The sequence below is a fragment of the Triticum urartu genome, chromosome 1A, assembly GCF_056163025.1.
Source record: "Triticum urartu cultivar PI428250 chromosome 1A, HENAU_Tu73, whole genome shotgun sequence".
In the NCBI taxonomy this organism is placed as follows: Eukaryota; Viridiplantae; Streptophyta; class Magnoliopsida; order Poales; family Poaceae; genus Triticum; species Triticum urartu.
Genome location: NC_141873.1, coordinates 531955734 through 531976710, shown reverse-complemented (window position 1 = coordinate 531976710; position 20977 = coordinate 531955734). Strand labels below are relative to the sequence as shown.

Sequence of the window (20977 nt, the reverse complement as noted above, 5' to 3'; positions counted from 1 at the left end):
GGGCAACACCGGGCGCGACGTGTGATGAAATATGAGTTTTTATTTGTTGAACTATATAATTTGTATTGAATTATTTGTTGTTGCACTATTTTGTTGAACTATTTGATGAACTATGTGATACAAATATGTTTATGTTGGTAATTGAACGTCGAGCCACGACGAACCACGCTGAATATGACTTATTCTCGTCCATATGATCTCTTTATTCGCCGAAAGTGGACCGAAAACTATATCGATATCGACGCCTGAAGGCGACCTAAAGGCGACGACTGGATGTCCAACCACTCCCAACATCGATTGTATCGACGGCTCGCCCCTAAAGGACGATTTTTATGCCTTCTGGGAGACCAACGGCTGAAGATGTTCTCAATGCGATTGACGAAGACGTGCTAGCTACTCCCTCCGTCTGGGTTTATTGGGCTCGTCGACACAATCGGCAGGACCAAGAAAACGAGTAATTAGCTTCGGTTAGAGCAAAAATCTCGACATTAGCTGCACCGGACGTTTCGGAAGTCATGTATATCTTAATGCCCCAGCAGTAATTTCACAATTATCGCGCACGCACAGCCGCTTTCCTGGCCAATCGGAAGAGCTGGAGCGCATGCAGTCTATTAACTCACCCACGATCCCATCCAATACTATCGCTGCATGCAACGGCTAGGTTGACTCCCTTGATTTTCTATCAAAAGAACAGCAACCGAACACTGAATAAAATCGACGGCCTAATAAAAACGGACAGGCCTCGGTTGCTTGTGGGCCCATTAAACCCGAACGGAGGGAGTACTAATTAAGACGTGGGCTTGGCGATCCCAGCAGCACGGACTCCAGCTGCGTTACTACTTACCAAGAGCGAACCAATCTGTGGTTGAGATGGTTGGGTGGACAGTGATATCCCCAATCCGCCAGGGTTCAAATCCTGATGCTCGCATTATTTTTGAATTTATTTCAGCATTTCCGGCGATGCGCTTTCAGTGGAAGGAGACGTTCCCGTCGATGACGAGACGCCTAAGGTGACTTCGTAAATCTCAAAATGATATGCCGGCTCAGTCTCTCGGAGATGCTCATAGGGGTAGGGTGTGCGTGTGTGCGTTCATAAAAATGAGTGTATGCGCGTGTATATGATGGGACGGGAGGCTTCGTTTGGTGCCATTAAACCCTTTAACAGTCGCTACAAGGGCGACCTCTCGTGCATGCCACGTCGAAAGCATTGGTTGGGCAGGAAAAAAAAGAGGAGTCAAAAGAAAAAGGGAAAGAACGGAAAACTTGTCAAGCGAAACCTTCCGCCTCGAGCGCCTCCTTCTCCCCCCATGCCCTCTGCCTCGAGCGCCTCCTCCTCCCACTCCAGCGCCGCCGCTACCCTCGGCCCCCTCTCTCTATCCAGTGATGTCGCCTCTCCTCCCCTGTACGTGCGCCACCGCCCCTCCGCCTCCGCCTCCTCCTACCTGTCACCGTCTCGCCGCTGCAGCCGTCCCCAAGGTGAGAAAGCTATCAAGGCTAGGTTTCACCAGAAAGGAAGAAAAAAAATCCCCATTCCCTCCGGCGTCTCTTACGCCCCGCTGCCCGCCTACTCTTCCTCCCGAAAGTATCTTCTTCATCCTCGACGCAGAAGGATAGCACGGATTGCAGAGATGCCCTGCCGCCGTGCTCCTTTTCGCTGATCCCCTTCCACCAGATTGGCTGATGAGGGGAGGTCCAATAGGTCCATGGTGGGGATGGAGCAACGAGGCCGGAGACCCAGGCGACGGATGCCTCATGGGTAGAGGGGAGGTTGACAATACGGACAAGGAGCAACGGTGTCATATGGATCTGCAGGGAGGCATCTTCGAGGGATGGCTGGTGTCAATGTGAGTTTCTGTCAATCCTTCTCTCTCTCTCTCTCTCTCTCTCTCTCTCTCTCTCTCTCTCTGTCCGTATGTGCAAAGATCGCACCGTTTCATAGTGTGTGCATGTTTGATTTCATTCTCACTGTTCCATAAATGGTTTTCTCCTATCATTTTTGTTTACATGATGATAGGTTATGCAATTTTGGAGTTAACAAATCTGCTTAGTTATCTGTATATTGGCCAGTCCCTGTCATTGCTGATTGTTTTGAGTCATCAATACTCATATTTGTGCAAACTGAGAATTAGTTTTGTACTGCAGATTTGTGTTGGTATGCCCTACATATCGGTTTCATCGCCCAAGCATCTTCTGCGGAAAGAAAGAAAAAGGCAAGTACTCCTGAGGATGGCATGTATTATTCCTTCGGTTAACAAGTTCATGCATGGTTAATTATTAATTCATTCATAATCGGTAATCTTGAATGTATTTATAGGCTTTCAACAATTACAGTCAGGGCAGTCTTCTAATTGTATCAGCAACATATGCTGCACCGTGGACCACCGGGTCAAGAACTCCAGCTTGGAAAAGTACCTTTACCATGCACTATGCAATGACAGCTACCCAAATGCTAAGAATAACAGGTAATACCTCTCTCTGGCATTGAATTTATTCAGAAGTGTTCAGCTATAATAATTATCATTGTTTGCTTGCTAAACAAATATGATAATGCTCCTTTATTAGTACAAATTTTGGAGCATTCATACATGCATTAGATGCGGATAGTAGTATACTAAAGCAAATTTTCATACTAACTACGAGGTTCACTGTGACAAGAGATCAAGTATTCACACTCTGCCATTTCGTTTGCTAGATAGATGCACTTGAATTTCTTTCTTCCATGACTCTTAACTATGCCACTCTATCCACTCTGGAACCACACCAAACGGTAATACTTGATGAATATATAGGTTCCTAGGTCTAATATGCCATCTGTTGCTTGACACCGCACCTGTTCTAACTAGCATCACAAAATCCTTCAAGTTCTCATGTAATCTAGAACATCCCTCTTTATACAAATTTACAGAACTCTAATTCACAATATAAAATTGTACTCCCTCCGTTCCTAAATATTTGTCTTTTTAGAGATTTCAAATGGACTACACATACAGATATATATATAGACATATTTTAGAGTGTAGATTCACTCATCTGCAGCCGCCGATAACTCCGACCCTGAGCTCCATCCGTCCGCTGCCCCCTACCCCGTCCGCCTGCCCCGGAGTCGCAGCCGTGGATAGCCCCATCAACCGCAACCTTCACCAGCCACACACAAACCTTCCGAAGACAAATTCCAGGTAAGTGCATGGGATCCCCCATTTGATTCATATCTGTGTCTACCTATGTATCTATCTATCTAGAACACCTCTCTTGTGTTGGTTGCATCTATGTTATGCCTGACAAGTTATCCATGCTATGATAGCTCCATATGCCTGACGAGTTGTACATCATCTATGTATCTACTAAGTTATCTATGACGCTTAACCATCATCCATGTATCTATCTTTCTTATTAGTACTCCAAAACTAAGTCTTGTTTGGTCATCAATTTGTTCTCTGTTGGCATGCAAATTCTGCAAGGGTTTTTTGGTCTCCTAATTTAGTCCTAGGAGTGATACAGGTTGTCAAGTTTTATGTTGTTGATCCGCTTCAGGCCATGTTTCTCTGTTCCTTGAGTTATAATTGTTTGCAGACTATTTTGTGAGAGTTCCTGATTCTTTTCTTTTCTTAAGGAAGCAAACACATATTGTTTTCTTGAAAAGATTGACAGCTTGGACTTTGAATTTCCTGTATGTTAGTCATACTAATTTCTGGAGCAACTTAAAAGTTTTTGTAGGACCATAGCAAAGAATTATAGCACCAGCCACTTTATTTAAGGATAGAATTTTTTTTTTCATCTACTTGTTGTACTAAAGTATCATGGTTTTCTGAATTTAATATGTAAACGTGTTTTGTCAAATCCAGTGAGCGACGCATTTGTGGGATAAAAAAAATCTCGGTAGCCGTGTCATTCCCGTCCGCTGCACTTTCCGGTGGTGGATCTTGATTCAGGCGGCACATCGTTTGTTTGATCTGTTCATTGACATGATCTTATCTCCTCCCATCTCTTGGCTTTTATATCAAGGTTCCTATTTGCTGTTGAAATCTCAGAAGAAATTTATGGAAGGTTTGTCTATCATTTCCAATTTATATTCGCAGGTTAGTCTTCCCCAAAACTGACAATTTCTGCAATTATTTTGGGCTGCTTTGGTGGTGAGACTGAAGGCAGTATTCCATTTTCGCCAAACAAAGCCAGCGCTACCTGTTTCTGAATTGCATCGGGGAGGGGCGAGTGGCAAGATATATTGCCTTAGGAAGCAGAACTTTTGTGGCTTTTCCGGAAGGATTTGCTGCATGAGTTGCTTTTATTTACATATAGTTTGTGTGAACAAGTCAGTCTAATAATCCCAATATGGTGACCAATAGCATGCTAACTTCTTGCAGGATCAGCTGAAACAGCAAGGCTTGGGCAAGCAAAAGAAGAGACAGAGAGAGATAGCCGAGCATCATGCCAAACGGAGGCCGATTTCCAAGGAAGCTCACTAAGGTATGTATCGTGCATCTGCATATTCAATCTGTTTGTTTATAAGATAATAACAGGGCTTTTGATCATTTATATTCTTGGCATTTCCACTTCCAGACCAGCAGTGACTCTGGCGCAAACGTCAAACGCCTTGAGCAAGAGACGAACATAAAGATCGAACAGCTGAAGCAGCAGGTAGCAAACATCTCTCTAGAGGTGATTCAGATGCTTCTGAGGTACGTCACCACTCTGAAGAACTAAGGGTTGATGAGTCAGTGCTGCATATGATGGCAACTTTGTATTATTTGTTTGTACACATAGTGTACTACATTTCTATGTGTTTTTTGGGTAGAATGTATACAGAGTGGCGTTATCTACAACTGCTAATATGTGTAGGAAGCTTCCCTCAGACGCCTCATATTTTGTAATGGAAGTGGTTCCTCTGCTAACAAATCTTCTGAACTACCATGATGCAAAAATATGCTTGTTGTTTGTATTTGGATACCCTGATTATACCATGATACCATCTATTCTTAGATGTTGATGCTCTGCATCGATTAATTTCAGGTGCTGGAACATGCTTCCGTTTTCCTAACTCGTATAGCAGAATCGTTTGCTTCATCTCCAGAGAAACTGGATCAATTGTGCAACCATGGATAGGCTGCACAACCTCCTAGCTTAATACTCCCTCCGCCCAAAATAAGTGTCTCAACTTTGTACTAACTTTAGTACAATTAGTACAAAGTTGTACTAAGCTTATGACACTTATTTGGGACCGAGGGAGTAGTTGTTAGCAACTGAGCGGGACAAGCATCACTGGGTACATTATACAACATGCTTCTATTTCACTTTTTACTGCTACTGTATTATTTACGGAAATTTGCTAACTCTGGCTCATATATCCTTGAAGGGAGTAATTGTTCTGTCAATATGTGCAAGTGGATCTTCAATGGCAGCTAAAACTCTCCTCCTCCATGGAATTAGTGGCACACTTAAGATATCCTTTCAGGTTCTGGTTTGGTTGCTGGTACAACTGTATCCCCCACTAGGCCAGCTGATCAGGTGATTATTGCTTTATTAAGTTTAGGAATCACTCACCCTCACCAGCGTGTTGATGAATTGACAAGATGACTAGCTCTCTAGATTTTTCACTTTCCTTTACATATTACAAATTCAAATCTGTCGGTCCTAATGTCCTATTGATTAGAAGAAATGATAAAAATTACTGATACACTTCACTGGTGATATTACTTCGTTTTCATAACTGACACTGTTAGAATGCGCAGAGCTACTCTGTTGCTTTCCATTTTGTGCGTGATATTGTAGCATGTTAATTTGGATCTCCAAGACATAGATTCTCTCTTTCCTTCTCTGCAATATCTAATTTCGAGTGTGTTGCTGTTCCTTTTTCATTGCCTAATTGGAGTGATATTGTAGCATTTTATTGCAATGCCACTGTAGGGAGTAAACTTGCAGTGTGGTACATGAGAGCATGTATATAATGATTGGTAAGATCAAGCTTTTTACCAATTTATACTGATTTAAACTTGTTGATATGGCGATAGGGTGTCCAGTGTACATGATTGTCGATTAAATTTTTAGATAAACTTCTTCCAATTTGTTCCACTATGGATATGGACCTTTTTTCTATGAACTCCCTTTTATACCTTGGTCTGTTTTTGTTCGTGGTGCAACTTAAGACCATCCTGACATATTAGCTTATATTGTCATTTTTCTGAAAGACACATGATCAGGTCTTAGGGTATAGCGTTTTCATAATTTCAGATTAGCTATCCCAGTCTCAAAATTTATAGATTGGGTGGATCGTGTGCAGGTACATCAACAAGAAGTTCAGGAATAATTACAGGGCGACGATCCTAGATCCCCCCCCCCCCCCCCCCCCCCTCGCCTCCGACTCGAGCAAGGAGCAGCTGCTGCTCCAACCTTGCACCGCCGACCTCACACCGGCCCAAGCAGGGGTGGCGCGCCTCATCCTCATCTTCCTCTCAGCGCGGATAGAGATGGCGGCGGCTGGATCTGGCTAAGTGGCCAGTGAGGATGACGACTTCACCCCCCCCCCCCCCCCCCCCCCGCCCCCAGTCAAAGTCAACCGGCCACTTCCATCGGGTGTCGCCATGTTCTTCCTCACGCGTCGCCGACCGGCGGCGAGAAAGAGGACATCGCGATGCTCGAGGAGGTTGCCATCACCACCGGCGAAGAGGACGAGGACCTCCTTCTTGATATGTAAGCCGTCGTTACTTCTGTTGACCTGACCCGATCGGATCCTGCTCGTCAGTATCCGTATGTTTTCATGCATGGATTTCACTTTAGTTCATAAAAAAGTGATGTAGTACTAAATTTTAATTTCAACATATATCAGGACAACTCAGCCGTGAACTTTAAAAGAGCAAACAAGGTTCTGGTATTGGAGTCTGAGCTGGTAATTTCTGATTATCTTCACTTGAATGTGTAAAGTTTTGTTTAATCCATTTTCCTTTTGTTACTTGTGTTTGCACGTCTCTTAACCTGACAAACATTTGACACCTGAAGCCTTCCTATGTAGGTGGGAAAGTGATTCAAGAAATTTATATAGCGTTACCTGAATGCACAAGAGTTGCTGCTGGAACTCCATTAGTACAGTCACAGGACTTCTTAATATGCCATGCTAATTCAATTTAACACATGACACACTGACCAGCCATAATATTTAATTAGATAATGTGTTGTGCAATGTTTGGCATTCTTGTCTGCAGTTCATGGCAATAATTTCAGTACTTGAGATTCCATAATCCATAGTAGTCTTTTGGTCTGCTTAGTTGTCAATTATACAGTTGGAAAAAACAATTGCATATTTATTACTCTTCCCAGGTGTGTCCAGAGATCTAATACTTCGACACTACAGATGTCTCTGCTAAATGGTTTGTTCGATCGCATGGGATGTGCTAATGGAGATGGCGAGGAAGACAAGTAGAGATGTGTGATGGTAAGGGGTTAACTAAATTAATCATGCAACATTTGTTTGCTATGTGATCTGGGAATTATATCTTACAGATTGCCTTTCGTCTCCCTTTTGATTAGTACTCTTGTCATCTACATGGATAGATTCTTCTGTCCTAAATCACGTGGAAGGTTGCGATCACTGTATGGGCACCTACATTACTCCTTCTCCTTGACTATATGAGATTTATACCCGTTGCTCAAGTATGTCATGAGGTGATTTACTATCTTCAATGGTTCCCAATTACTATAAATGGTAATTTTTTGAATGTATGTTGTTGTGCTCTCATAACTGGGATCATCCATATGATGCTCATGTTGATCTCGTAGTGTAGTCTAGGTTTATGTATTTGGTAAATATTATTTTCCCATGAATTTTCTGTACTACATAAGAAAGGTTAGTTTGCAATACGAGGCCATTTGCTATTTTAAGGGGATCTCTGTACTGGATAAGCAAATTATGTAGGTACCGTTTTTGTATAGCCATTTCTTCCTTTTGACTATTTTGTTTAGACTTTGGACTTCCAAATTAGATCTATGGTCTACAACGTTAAGTTCAGAAGCAAGTTCTGTACTGTCATTTTTTCTGTAGATCTCTCTTGTCTCGTATATTGGAGTGGGGAAACTTTGCAATCACTCATGGATAGATGAAGCTGTCAAGCACTTGTGCTTTTGCTTTTGTGATTCCATTTACTTCTTCTTAACAACACACTTCTACAGTGTTTTGTGATATAAACATTTAGAAAACTAGGCGTGATGTGTTGTGAATTCATGACTGCTAGCCCTTTTTTTGTTTTTTTGTTTGCCATTTTGGGTACATAAAAAGTCAATAGTTTTTAGCACAAGGTTTATTTTATTTTATTTTATTTACCAGGTTAACAAAGGACTTGAGTATACATTAAAGTATAAGCACCATGATTTATTCAGATGTTTGACACTTGACAGTATCCGAGATGCCGCAACAAGGTCTGGTGTAGTGTTTTACAATGTTGTCATTTCTTCACTTTGCAAAAAATGGGAAACTGATCGTGCCATTGATTTATTTCGCCCACATGGTGTTGATTATTTCATAATTCATCATTTTTATTAACTTATTCATGTGAAGTGTAATCTTGAAAGTTGCATTTGCAGACTATACCATCTGAAATGTCGTTTATTAATAACTGCTGGAGTGTATATCCTTCGTTAGAGTGAGTACGAAAAACTGAACCAAAAAGGGAATGTAATGTTGTCAGCGAGGATGGGATTCTTATGCCTCAGGTTTCCCTTTGTATCATTGAGACTTGAGAGTAGATTGTAGGGTAATACATTCTACATGCATGTGTGTTGTAGTTGTAGCAAGTTAGACAAGGTACCCCCCTAATGCCGAGAGTATGGAGCTGACGAAGGCTATCAACAACAAGCTTCAGGGTGCGTGCACGCAGATGAATTTCTCGTTTTCGGAATAGCCATATTGAATAAGTAGTCTAACTGACTTCCTTGTTGTTTGTTTATCAATATGCAGAGGAGAATGGTCTAACCTATAGCCCAGATCAGGTGCTAGCGTCCAATGGAGCTAAGCAGTGCATTGCACAAGCTATGCTTGCTCTTTTCTCACGTGCTGATGTGGTAAAGTTATCATCCTTGTGCATTGATTTTTTTTGAACAAATACTTTTCATACTAGCTTAGACAATACGATGAAAATAGCAGCACCAAGTGGTTATCATGTACTCCTTTTGTTGTCCCCAGTTCTTAAAAGTTAGCAGATTGCTTCTAAATGTATTGTAGCACATTTGATTAACTTCTTGAGTATCATAAACAAATGTGATGATGCAGGTCTACAAACAGTTCTGAACATAAGCACTAGAAAATATTTTTGCTGCGATGACCATATAAGCAAATAATGTGTATCTCCATTGCTCATGTTTGATATTCATTCCTAGTAGTATGCTTGTGTTATTGCTTGGTACATATTGTAGTTTTAGTTATTTGTTTAATATTTTTGAATCATTGACCCGCCTTTCTCATCTTTCTACCTAGAGTATGGTGATGTACAAAGCTCTTGATATATGTAGTGTGGTTGATTACGAAATGTACCAAAAAGTGAGTGCAACTTATATTAAGTTATACTCACGAGTCTTGATGTTGATTGAATTGAAACTTTGAAATGATTATAATTGAGATTTGAAAATGTTACCCAAACCTCTAAGGGTAGTTGCATCCTGATGCTTTACATCCTCTGGATGTCTTTTTCCTGAATTTATGGTACCTGCACAAACACATCCTTTTATCTAGCATTACACTGCCCTTTACTTCTCATTCACTTTCTGTATGATGCAGTGCTTTCGGGTTGCGAAGACATATCCCAAGGAAACTTGCGGATGGTGATGTCTCCGTCATTTCCTGCCTCATTGAAAGAACTGCCAAGAAGGCCACCATCACAACAAATTGGCCAGAGCTTCGTCGTGACACCAACATCAAAGAAGGTGACATTTGCCTTCTACTTCAGACAGCAGGCAAGGCATTCCATGTAGGTTCCTACTGGTCTCTCTTAGACCTGTTACATATGCTTCATCGAGCAACTGTGGCTCTACTTTTGGACGCCGTTGCCTGAGTTTTGAACCATCTTACCGTATCTGTAATGGATCCTATTATGAACTATTCATCGTATTTGCAATTCATATAAGATATCTATATTTTCTTCGCATGCAACTGATGTCTTGATGATCCCTCTTTGCTCCTGCATTATTTCCAGTTATGAATTTGCATGTACCAATACTTCGCATTACTGTACCTTTAGTCTGATAGAATAACATCACTTGGTATAGACAAGAAAGTGAAAGGGGCGCCACCTATCTGGCGCCGCAGAGCTTCCGCTCAGGTGGCGCACCAAGGTGCGCCCCAACCACTAGTTGTCACAAAGTGATGTGTTATGACAACAACACAGGCTATTTTGGGGAATTTGATTATTTGCCATCACTTATTTTGTAGTTTGATGATTTGCCCTCCGTTACTTTGTAATTGATCCCATGACACCTTTTACCTGGCACTTTGCTAATTTGCCCTCTGGCAAGTGGGTCCCGCAAACAAAGACCAAAATACCCTTGCCAATCGATTGACCAGAATCGATCCAGTCGCTCGTCGTTCTCATCCCCTTCTCTCGCACAGGAGGTGAGTCTCTCTCTCCCGCTCCCTGGACGGCGGCGGCTACTGGACTCGACGGTGGCGGCTACTGGACTCCCGGCCAGGAGGTGAGTCTCTCTCTCTCGCTCCCTCCCTCTCCCCGGGCACATAGGGTTAGGGTGACTAGTCGCCGCCACCGCCCCTCGCGTTTTGCTCCGCCGCCCTTTGCGTTTTGGTCCGCTGCCGGCAACCACCTGCCTGTGCGCCGCCGCTCCGGCCACCGCTTGCCCATGCGTCCCTATCGCCCGTGTGCCCGTGCGCGCCACCACCACTGCTGCACTTGGCCGTGCGTGGTCAGTTGCTGGATTTGTCTCAAAATCATATCTGTAGATTTGTCTCAAAAATTATTTCCTGGTTGTATAGAAAATAGTGGTCAGTTGCTGGAACCCAAATGGGATAGAAGGAACCCCAGATTAATGGACGTTTCTTGCTTGTTGTTGATCTCATGATTTCTTGCTTGCTGCTGGAGCCTCATGATTGTTTGCTTGCTTGTTGTTGCAGACCACATCATTGAGATGAGTTAGGTGTTGGAGATGGCTGAACCGAAGACGGGTGAGCACGTTGTTGCAGATGGCTTCGACTTTCCTCTTTTGTTTGTTCCGGAGCTGAGGTGAGACAGCAAAGTAGCTTCTTTTTGGTGCTCATCTGAATGCACGTTAGCAAATAGACGCTAACTCCATCGTATATTGTTCGTTATTGGTCATTGTCGAGTAGGCCGCCTCCGCCGCTGTTGGTGTTCACATTAACTATTAGAGTAGCTCATTATGTCTACAAGCTTGATGATGGAAGCGAGCAAGTTGTTGACAAGCATGATGTTGTGTTTGATTTCAACATTTCTGGTATGTCATGGGTTAGCTTCAATGAAGCTGTGGCAGAACATATCAAAATGGGGATAGAACATATCAAAATGGGGATAGGCCAGGAGATACATATGGCACTACAATTGAGTATCATACGGTGTGGAAAGGCAAAGATATAGCACAAAAAGAGATTTATGGTAGCATGAGGCAAAGTTTTCAATATTTGTTTAACTTCAAAGCGGAAGTTGAGAAGAGATCCCCAGGAAGCATTGTAGAGGTGGATATGAAGATGGTTAACGGTATAGTTCGCTTTAACCGATTCTTTATGGCTCTTAAACCTTGCATTGATGGCTTTAAAGCTGGTTGTAGACCATATCTTAGTATAGACTCAACTGCACTCACCGGTAAATGGAGAGGTCACTTAGCCGCTTGTACAACATTAGATGGGCATAATTGGATGTATCTTGTAGCATTTGCATTCATTGATGGTGAAACCGATGAAAATTGGACATGGTTCATGTCACAACTCAACAAGGCATTAAGTCCTGTTTCCCCTCTAGCTATATGCACAGATGCATGTAAAGGTTTAGAGAATGCAGTCCAAAAAATATTCCCTCATGCAGATCAAAGGGAGTGTTTTAGGCATCTCATGGCTAACTTCTCTAAAAAGTTCCAAGGAGATGTGTTTGGCAGAATGTGGCCAGCTGCTAGGGCATATAGGCCACAAGTTTTTAACTACCACATGAATAAAATCCTAGCAGAAGCACCTGATGTGCATGAATATCTCTCAAGATACCACAACTTAAAATGGATGAGATGCATGTTTGACCCCTCCATTAAATGTGATTACATCAACAATAACCTTGCCGAGTCTTTTAATGGTTGGATTAAAGATTACAAAGATTTGCCACCTGATGAGCTAGCTGACACTCTTAGAGAGCTAGTCATGAAACTTCATGAGAAAAGGAGAAAGATTGGAATGAAACTGAAAGGAAAAATTATTCCAGCCATCATCCAACAAATTCATAATAGGACAAGGGGACTTAAACATTTGAAAGTTGGGAAATCTGGAGTTGCAAGTTGTGAGGTGAGGGACACAAGTAAATACAACTTGCGACATGTTGTGAAAACTGACCAAAGCGAGTGCACGTGCTTGGAGTGGCAGCACACAGGGAAGCCTTGTGAGTATGCACTTGCTTTCTTGCTAGATAGAAGGAACCCCAGATGGGAGGATTATGTGCATGACTATTTCTCTCTGGAGAAGTTTCGGGCAACATATGCTGGAGAGATTGAGCCATTGACAGATAGGTCTCAGTGGCCACATGTACAATTTCCATTTGACATGGAGGCTCCATTAGACAAGAAAAGAGGGGTTGGAAGGCCTAGAAAGAACAGGTACAAGAGCTTCCTCGAAGGTGGAGATGGTGGTCCTAAAAAGAAGAAAGAGCCAAAACAGCTAGGCAGCAAGAATAGATGCAAAAGATGCCACATTTTAGGCCATAGGCAGTCCACGTGTCCGTTGAATGGACCAAAGCCAAGGTACATGTAAATGATCAATGTAATCATCACTTGTAATGATCAATGTTTACTTCATCACTTATTTTACTGTGTACTAACTTGTTTACGTGTAGGAAAAGAAAGAAGAGAGCAACAAGGTATCCAGCTGATGATGATGCCTCGGCACCGGAACCTGAAGTGGCAGCCCCACAACTTGAAGTTGTTGTGACTCCCAATAGGGACATGATCACTATGCCACTTAGTCTTCAAGGCAGTCCCAATCCAGTGACAAGAAGGTAACATACCCACATTCTATAGTAATGTTTAATTTTCCTTGCAATTCTTACATTTCTCAACACAAGCAGGATGTTGGCTACGGCGTTGGCTGATGAGGCAACACATGCAGCACCACAACTTGAAGTTGTTGTGACTCCCAATAGGCACATGATCACTATGCCACCGAATCTTCAAGGCATTCCCAATCCCGTGACTAGAAGGTAAACACATCAACTGTTCTTTGTAATGTTAATTTTTCCTTCCTAATCTTATATTTCTCAACACATGCAGGATGTTGGCTATGGCATTGGCTGATGAGGCATGGCAGCAACCTACCCCAACTGTGAAGGACACCACGATGGCATATGACATGGCCTCAACCTCGAAAGCTAGGAAGTTGACCCTGAAGAGAAGGAAGATCTAGTGTTGTGCATCATCTTCTATGTTCTCTATGCTTTTGGTTGTAATATGTTAGACTTGGCACGCATTACTTTGTGTGCAACATGGCACCAATTATTGCCTTATGTTTTTGGTTGTAATATGCCAGACTTGGCAGCCCCTACTAATTTGTGCAATATCACAGCCTTATGTTAGATGATGTATGAAAATGGATGATGTATGGACATGTGAAATGTATTGTGTTCAAATTGTGTGCTGGTACATGCATATGTTTATCTGAAAAGATGTTATATTTTGGATCATATGTGCATAAATTGTGTGAGAAGTTAGAAAAAACAACCAAAATGCTGTCCAAATTAGGCCAAAATGATGCCCAAATTTTGAACTTTTTTTAACAACCCAGAAAAAATTGAAATAATTTCAAAAAAAACAACCACATATGTGTGACTATTCTGGGAAAATTTGAACTTATTTGGATCAAAGGCTCAACGTTTCCATGCATTTCAAGTTTGAGATCAGCTTGTTTGACCATCTGCCAATGCTTGCATCAGAAGAGACAATGAAGAGGAGCAGCACGAACTAGTCCTTCGAGCAGTAGCAGCAGCACGTTCAGAATGGGAGCAGCGACGGCTGACAAGAGCAGCTCGCCGTGAGCAGCTGGGAGAGACGAGGAGATGCAAGGGGAGCAAGAGGGAGAGGTGGTGGCGGGGCAGCAGGGGCCTCCGGGGAGCAGCAGGCCGACGGCAGCGGTGGCGTTGTGTGTCAGGAGTGAGCAACAGCTAGAGTTCAGACTGTGTGATTTAGTCAAACAGGTAAAAGGGCAAAAGTGTCCTCTGTTTTGTGCACTTAAGTTGTTTCTCCTTTGCAAAGATTATTTTTGTGTACACAAGTGGCAAAAGAACAAAATGCAAACTTAAGGAGTGGCACCTGATCAATTTCAATGTAATATGTGGCAAAATATCAAAGACCAAAGTAAACGGTGGCAAATAATCAAATCGCCCGGCTATTTTGGCACAAATCGCGCCAAGACGAAGCGCTGTGACTCGTGTTGATCTCGCGGTCGGCGCCGGAGGAGATGCACCGCCGGGCGCCGCCGCCTTGGCTGGCGACCCTCGTGGCGTAGCTCCTCCCCAGGCTGAGACCAGCCCGCAGCGCAGGGAGCGCCATTGACTCGGTCGATCGATGGAGGTGCCGAGGTGATGCTTGCTAGTTCGACTTTACGATCCCGCTCGGTCGATTTAGTTTGTGCGTCATGCGTCTCCGTTGTACGTTGAACCCAACCTCGGACCAATTTTATATCCGCGCGAGGCCACCGGGCCGGCTACGATCCGATCCGAGATGAAGTTGTTTTCCTTCCTGCTCTCGGGTTGTAGGTTCTTTAGGAAAAGTTTTTTATAGCCACGCCGGTCGACCGTGTGAGGATTCCGACCGTTGGGTCTCCTCGGGGGCACGGCCTCCCTCCCAAGCGATCACTCTCTCTCCTTTTATTCTTTCACTAGATTATTGATGGCGCGCGTTGCCGCGCCCGTCTATTTTGATGGCAAATATTAGAGATTGAACTTAGTGTGTGGATACATTTATTTTGAAGTTAAATTGACTTTAAGTGGAATATACATTTGTTGTTAATCCATCTATTTTGTTTATTAAAGTGATTTTTAGGTTAATACACCATTGCTAGTTTTATAGTCATCAAATAATGGACGTTGTCCATCCATGGTGGCAGTGGTGTATCAAAGGGAATGACATTAGGCTATTAGAAGAACAGACATAGTATAATCATGCACAACTAGTAGTAAAGATTTAGTTACATAGATAGCCATCATCCACATGGAAGAGCGGAAAATTATTGTGCTATTGTAGCAGTAGTTGTCTTTTAGCAGTAGATAAGTATATGAAATATGAATTTCACATACTAAGTGAACATATCAAATAATAAATACATACTTTCTGTGTGCAGCTTGTATAACAAGGGGCAAATACGTAAGAACATCCATTTGAAAAAAGGACATGCAACACAATGCAAGCTTAGATAATCATGGTATAGCTTGTTGTCTTAGGACACAGATTATGAATATCGTAGATGGTCCGGTACATATGTATGCATAGATGGGATTCTAAATATATAAGGATAGCTTCCTTGACCTTCAGGTCTACTTTAGCCATCAATTTGTTTACACATATTTTTTGAACATTGTAGGACTGGAATGACTCAAGGGGCCTGCAAAAGCAGAGTGAGCATTACATATATACTAACAGTTAATAAAAAGATGAACAATTAAAGAAATGATTATTCTGTTTTACAAATTGGTAAATATGCTAGTAATGCCAATTATTTAAATTAAATAAAAGAGACAGCCATACCAGTGAGATTATAATTGTTGCATGTAGGTAGTTTGCCTTCTCTTGAGAAGTGGTCATGTGCTGTTGTAAAATAAGTAAGTCTTATTCATACATTAAATCTCAACCAATGGGCAAAGCAAACTTCCAAGTCCCTAGGTTCACCATCAATCAGGTTCTCCCTCAAAGAATGAGACTTCCTCAGAATATGAAATGACATTGACGAATCAAGCATCATGTATCACAATACATATATCACATCATGATAAACTTGTTAACTCAATCAGATCTATCTCTTGACAATTTGTGACATGTTTAGTATTATAGCAGCACGTCAACTTTTTACAGAAAAGCTGCCTCTAAACAGCAAAATGTTCTAAGTCTAAAATAACTTTAGACAACAAAACAAGCAACTGGTTTATGTTGAAGTTCAGTTAGCATTTGGACGAAGCGCATGACGAAATAGACTATGTTGGATTATATTTGCATGAAGAGATGAGGTGTGTCAGTCCTGCGAGTGAACTAATTACCTGATCAGCAGCCATGGCAAATTGTGCATTGAAGAATTCACCAAGCAAAATATGAGAACCAGCCTCCATGATCTGTCTGAATCAAATAGTTGAGCAGATCCAGGATTGACAAACCCCTGTACAAACTGAGTTTAGAAAGACATTAGCAGAAAAGAATTGCTGAGTGGAAAGGGAATTGTAGGGGAAAGAGAAAAATAAAGATAGTGGGCAATACAACCGTGAACCATAGCTGCTATAGTCAGAGAAGGACGGAAAGTTACATATTCAGGCGCATGAAGTCAAGCAGCTGCAGGCCAGGAAAATAACAATGTATATCTCCACTAAACGATGCAGGTGAACGGCAGCGCACATCAGTTGTCGTTAACACTTCCAAGAACTGATGATTCATCGCCTCTTTCAACCTGGCAGATGAGATTCAGTCGTCGGCTTCACCGAACAGCCATAGGGCTGCTTCGGTTCTCCCACGAAATCCAAGTGTCACGGCCTGCCTCACCCGCATGCCCCGCGACTGAGAAGGCCGTGCACTCAGCGGGGATCAGTCGCCGTGGCCTGCCTCGGCTTGCTGAAAGATGTTGTGCAGCTGGAGTGGAAAGGGTGGGCGAAGAGTGACAGGAAAGGAGGAATATATACACGTACCTGTACTCCTCGGCATCGGGAAGGATCGGCAGCCGCCATGAATGCGCGCTCCAAAACTGAAGTGTGATTGCATCTTTAGAGTGTCAGCGGAGCAGTTTCCATCAGATGAGGCGTCACCCACATCGTGCGCCATGGGATCCCCTCGCGCGCGTCGGGCGGATCCCCAAGGAAGATCGATCGCGCGCGCATCGATTGGATCCCCTCGCAGCGCCCGCACCGGCCGCATCGCGAGCGTCTCGATCCCCCTCTGTCACCGATCAGATCCTTTTTTTTTGAACCTGTCACTCCTATCAGGTCCTTTTTGTATCAGGTGCAGGCCGATCCGTCGCTCTGGACCGTACATGCTCGGTTAGTTAAGTGGGCTGGAAACTCCCAAATCGCCTAATCGGCCCAGTTAACCAGAGGGCTTCATTTCGGCCTGCGGAGCAGCAGCCCACAGAACAGCTAGCCCAGGTTTGCCAGATGCGAGACAGATCGTTTTAGCAGGAGATCCGACGGCCAAAAATGTGCAGATCACGTAAACGGACGGCCAGAAACGTGCAGTGCTGAGAGGACTCGCTTTAGATGCGGTTATACTGTCCTTAATTCACAACTCAGACAACTGCATACAGATAGTATTCTCTGCCTGTTACTACTAGCTAATTACTGCAAGATAAGCAAATTCATACGGTGATTGCATACTGCACCAGTACGTAGGAGTCTCAACCCTCAAGCCCATTGGATGGTGTAGGTGCTGTCGCCGGTCCGCTTGTCCTCATAGCGCTCCCAGATCACGACCCCGCCGTAGTTAGCCGCCTTCTGCACCACCGGGATAACAACATGGAGGTTCTTGCTTGGGGTGCACGTAGCCAACCTTCCGCTCCGAAGCCGGCAGGTCGAGGTAGATCTGCGTGCTCGGTTGCGCCGCGGTCCACCTGTCCCACTCCTGCTTCAAGTGTGAGGCGCAGTGGGGGCGTCGTAGAACCTGACGAAGATGCAGTTGAAAAGCCCCGCGGCGAATTCATTTGGAACAGTTATAAATAAAGTGATTGGATAGATAAGTACTACTCGATTAATTACTACTGTAGCTAGTAGTAGTATACTGTATATGCTACTCATCTCTTTACATTAGTATAAGACGCTTTTGCAGTTTAAATTTGTGGTTTAAATGGTGTGCCATGTGCCGTGTCAACCGTACTTATTAATCGAGACCTACTACACAGGTCTCACGTTATTCTTACAAGCACATGGCACACCATTTCGAGCACAACTGCACACTGATAATAGCAAACACACCATCACGAACTGACTACTAGAAAAAAAAAAGACAAGCAAAGTAGCAAACACATGCAATTCACACGGTAACGCTGACGCGAGTGAGAGAGGCTCAAGCCCAATTGATGACGAAGCTGCTGAAGCCGGTGCGCTTGTCCTCGTAGCGATCCCAGACCATGATGCCGCCGTAGTTGGCCGCCTTCTGCACCACCGGGATGATATCGTAGTAAAGGTCCAGGGGGTGGACGTAGCCGACCGTCTTCTCCGAAGCCGGCAGGCCGAAGTAGATTTGCGCGCCCGGCTGCTCCGCCGTCCACCTGTCCCACTCCTGCTGCCAGTTAGCGGCGCACTGGGGGTAGTCGAAGAACCTGACGAAGATGCGGGTGAAGAGCCCCGTGGCGAGCGCCCGCCCCACGCGCCTGTCCCCGCACGACGACGTCGCCGTCAGCTGCACCGGCACCCTGCCGCGGTACGGCTTGTTGTAGTCCCATAGCCGCCTGGCCAGCTCGTCGTAGGGGTCCGGGCCAGGCCGCCCGCCGCCGTCGAGGAAGAAGTCGATGCCGTCCACGTAGGCGTCGCCGAACGGGCGGTGGACGCCCTCGCGGGTGCCGAGCATGTAGGCGTTCCAGAGGTAGTCGGCCACGTCGGCCGCCGACTGGGCGGTCGGCAGGGAGTAGTGGCCGCCGAAGCCCCCGATGGAGAGGAAGACGAGGAACTTCTTGGAGTGGCAGTACTTGATGTCGGCGCCGACGGCGGAGACGTCGTGGCCGGAGAGGTCGAGGTGGTACTTGCCGCGGCCGAAGACGTCCAGGAAGGAGATGACGGCGATGGTGTAGGTGCCGGTGTCGCAGGCCTCCCGGAGGGACCCCTCGTCCTTGTTCCGGCCCCAGAACACCACGATGTTGCCGGTCTTTCCCGTGGCCGCGGCCGGGCGCCCCGCGAGGAGGGTTGCGGCGATAAGGAGGAGTAGGAGGGAGGCTGGCCGACGGCGTGTGAGCGCCATTGGCGGATGGATATGAGTTCTCTTGCTTGTATTGCCTGCTGCTGTGAATAACTACCTCGATTTGTGTCTGATATATATAGGTGAATTGTTGACCTTGTGGAGATTGAGTTGCTAGACGTGGAATGGAATTGAAGAAGGCTACAGTTGACACGGTACTGCCACGAGTAAGTTGTTGAATTCTCAGCTGGATTAGTTAGGCTGGATCCTATACTATGTGCCGCGCGCGCGGGAGCGCACACACACACACACCCTATCTTTATGAGCACCTCTAAGAGACTGAGTCGGCATATCATCTTGAGATTTTACAAAGTCACCATAAGCGCCTCATAGTCGAGGAGACGTCTCCTTCCACTGAAAGCGTATCGCCGGAATTTCTGAAATAAATCCAGGATAAATGCGAGCACCAGGATTTGAACTCTGGTGGATTGGGGATACCACTGTCCACCTAACCATTTCAATCAGGGGTTGGTTCGCAGGATTCCATTAATTAGGTGACGTGATTACAATCAGCGGCAACGACGCTCGCAATCTCATGTTGTGTGCGTGCCATTTGAGCCAGTATGACTAGCTACATTTACATCACGCTTGATCTTGATTATTTGAACCCTTCTTTCTTGAGACAAAATTGATCTGATCTTCATAACTCTGGAATAGCTGGGATTGAGTGTTCACTCATAAAGTATTTTAATTTTTGTTGCGAAGGTATGCTCGTGCTTATACTTATTTTCTCTTGTATATGTGAGAGTAAATTTTGTTGAAACATGTCTGGTCCTACTCAATCTGGCACGATATTTGCAATTAGCGACAGAAAATTGTAGAAACAAACCAATCATAATCCATTAAGGACTTCTTCTACGTTTGCTCGTGCATTGTGTGATTGGTCTGAATCTTGTCCAGATACCGACGAAACTAAACTATTAGTACAATTTAGATTTGAGTTTCACTTTCCTAATCTTGAAACAACTGTGACATGGTTGTAAAAAGAAAATATAGATTTTTAGTGCTCCCATCCCATACATACCGAATTTATTTGAAGCAATGTATTGGAACCAATATTATTGACGTTTTACAACTTGAGTAATCTGCAATGGACTAAGAACATTGCTAGGAAACCTTCTTTGGGACTAAAACCCAACCACACCCTACTCTATCGCTTTATAGCCAAGTGTACACTCCATATGTAAGAATCAACCACCGCTGGACTAACCGTTTGCATATTCATCATATTCATCCGCAACTGCATTCGATAGGCTAGCATGGTATATCTTGAACCTTTTCTTGTATTTCAATTTGTTTACGGTGAATCTACAAGCACAACAGGTAGCTTTCTTCTGAATTTGTCGATGTAGGCCTTCGTGGGAGGATATGTTAGTATCGTTCTGTAGTTTTAAAAAATTGACAGAAACATAGGTGCTACTTTACGTACTTGGTCATATGGTATTGCCAATTATTCTCTCATAAATAATTCGATGTTCTTCACCATGTAGAGTGCACAAGAAGAACTGCAATATTTTATTCTGTTAGCAAGATTTCACGTATTAACAATAAAAACAAAAAGAAAAGCTAATCTTGTTGACTGGCATGTCATCTTGTTTTGAAACGGGAACAAGCTTTACTGGCCATTGGGTCAAGTTAATGTCTTTCC

General features: G+C 43.9%; 4 protein-coding genes across 17 annotated transcripts; 2 read left to right on the top strand and 2 right to left on the bottom strand.

Moving 5' to 3' along the window:
• Positions 1-1242: 1242 nt before the first annotated feature.
• On the top strand, positions 1243-11153 carry LOC125526285 (uncharacterized). 13 transcript variants are annotated; one of them, XM_087529082.1, is made up of 20 exons: positions 1243-1476; positions 1700-1844; positions 2015-2062; positions 2143-2210; positions 2315-2462; positions 3014-3176; positions 3843-4076; positions 4362-4464; positions 4558-4676; positions 5008-5260; positions 5351-5502; positions 6372-6684; positions 6821-6880; positions 7343-7423; positions 7519-7653; positions 8312-8847; positions 8942-9045; positions 9758-9947; positions 10586-10668; positions 11102-11153. In XM_087529082.1, the coding sequence occupies exons 1-7, from the start codon at positions 1384-1386 to the stop codon at positions 3922-3924; spliced, it is 747 nt and encodes a 248-aa protein (XP_087385208.1). In that variant the 5' UTR covers positions 1243-1383; the 3' UTR covers positions 3925-4076; positions 4362-4464; positions 4558-4676; positions 5008-5260; positions 5351-5502; positions 6372-6684; positions 6821-6880; positions 7343-7423; positions 7519-7653; positions 8312-8847; positions 8942-9045; positions 9758-9947; positions 10586-10668; positions 11102-11153. The 13 variants fall into 13 exon arrangements, with proteins under 13 accessions (XP_087385208.1, XP_087385198.1, XP_087385217.1 ...); XM_087529091.1 differs by having other exon boundaries at positions 1247-1476; positions 3037-3176; XM_087529044.1 differs by lacking the exon at positions 2015-2062 and having other exon boundaries at positions 1247-1476; positions 3021-3176; positions 3843-4044.
• Positions 11154-11610: 457 nt separating this feature from the next.
• On the top strand, positions 11611-13833 carry LOC125526148 (uncharacterized). The gene is made up of 4 exons (XM_087529038.1): positions 11611-12939; positions 13032-13193; positions 13263-13394; positions 13465-13833. Exons 1-4 carry the CDS (start codon positions 11684-11686, stop codon positions 13595-13597), a joined length of 1683 nt encoding a protein of 560 aa, XP_087385164.1. The 5' UTR covers positions 11611-11683; the 3' UTR covers positions 13598-13833.
• A 1565-nt stretch (positions 13834-15398) lies between these two features.
• LOC147992290 (uncharacterized) lies at positions 15399-17338 on the bottom strand. 2 transcript variants are annotated; one of them, XM_087540148.1, is made up of 4 exons: positions 17197-17338; positions 17076-17123; positions 16440-16564; positions 15399-15790 (listed from the first exon to the last, which is right to left on the bottom strand). In XM_087540148.1, the coding sequence occupies exons 1-4, from the start codon at positions 17299-17301 to the stop codon at positions 15598-15600; spliced, it is 471 nt and encodes a 156-aa protein (XP_087396274.1). In that variant the 5' UTR covers positions 17302-17338; the 3' UTR covers positions 15399-15597. The 2 variants fall into 2 exon arrangements, 1 of the variants encoding a protein (XP_087396274.1); XR_015615243.1 differs by lacking the exons at positions 16440-16564; positions 17076-17123; positions 17197-17338 and adding an exon at positions 15934-15996 and having other exon boundaries at positions 15656-15790.
• An 897-nt stretch (positions 17339-18235) lies between these two features.
• LOC125537693 (xylanase inhibitor protein 1-like) lies at positions 18236-19396 on the bottom strand. Its single transcript, XM_048701023.2, has one exon. The coding sequence runs from the start codon at positions 19330-19332 to the stop codon at positions 18442-18444; it is 891 nt and encodes a 296-aa protein (XP_048556980.1). The 5' UTR covers positions 19333-19396; the 3' UTR covers positions 18236-18441.
• Positions 19397-20977: the final 1581 nt, after the last annotated feature.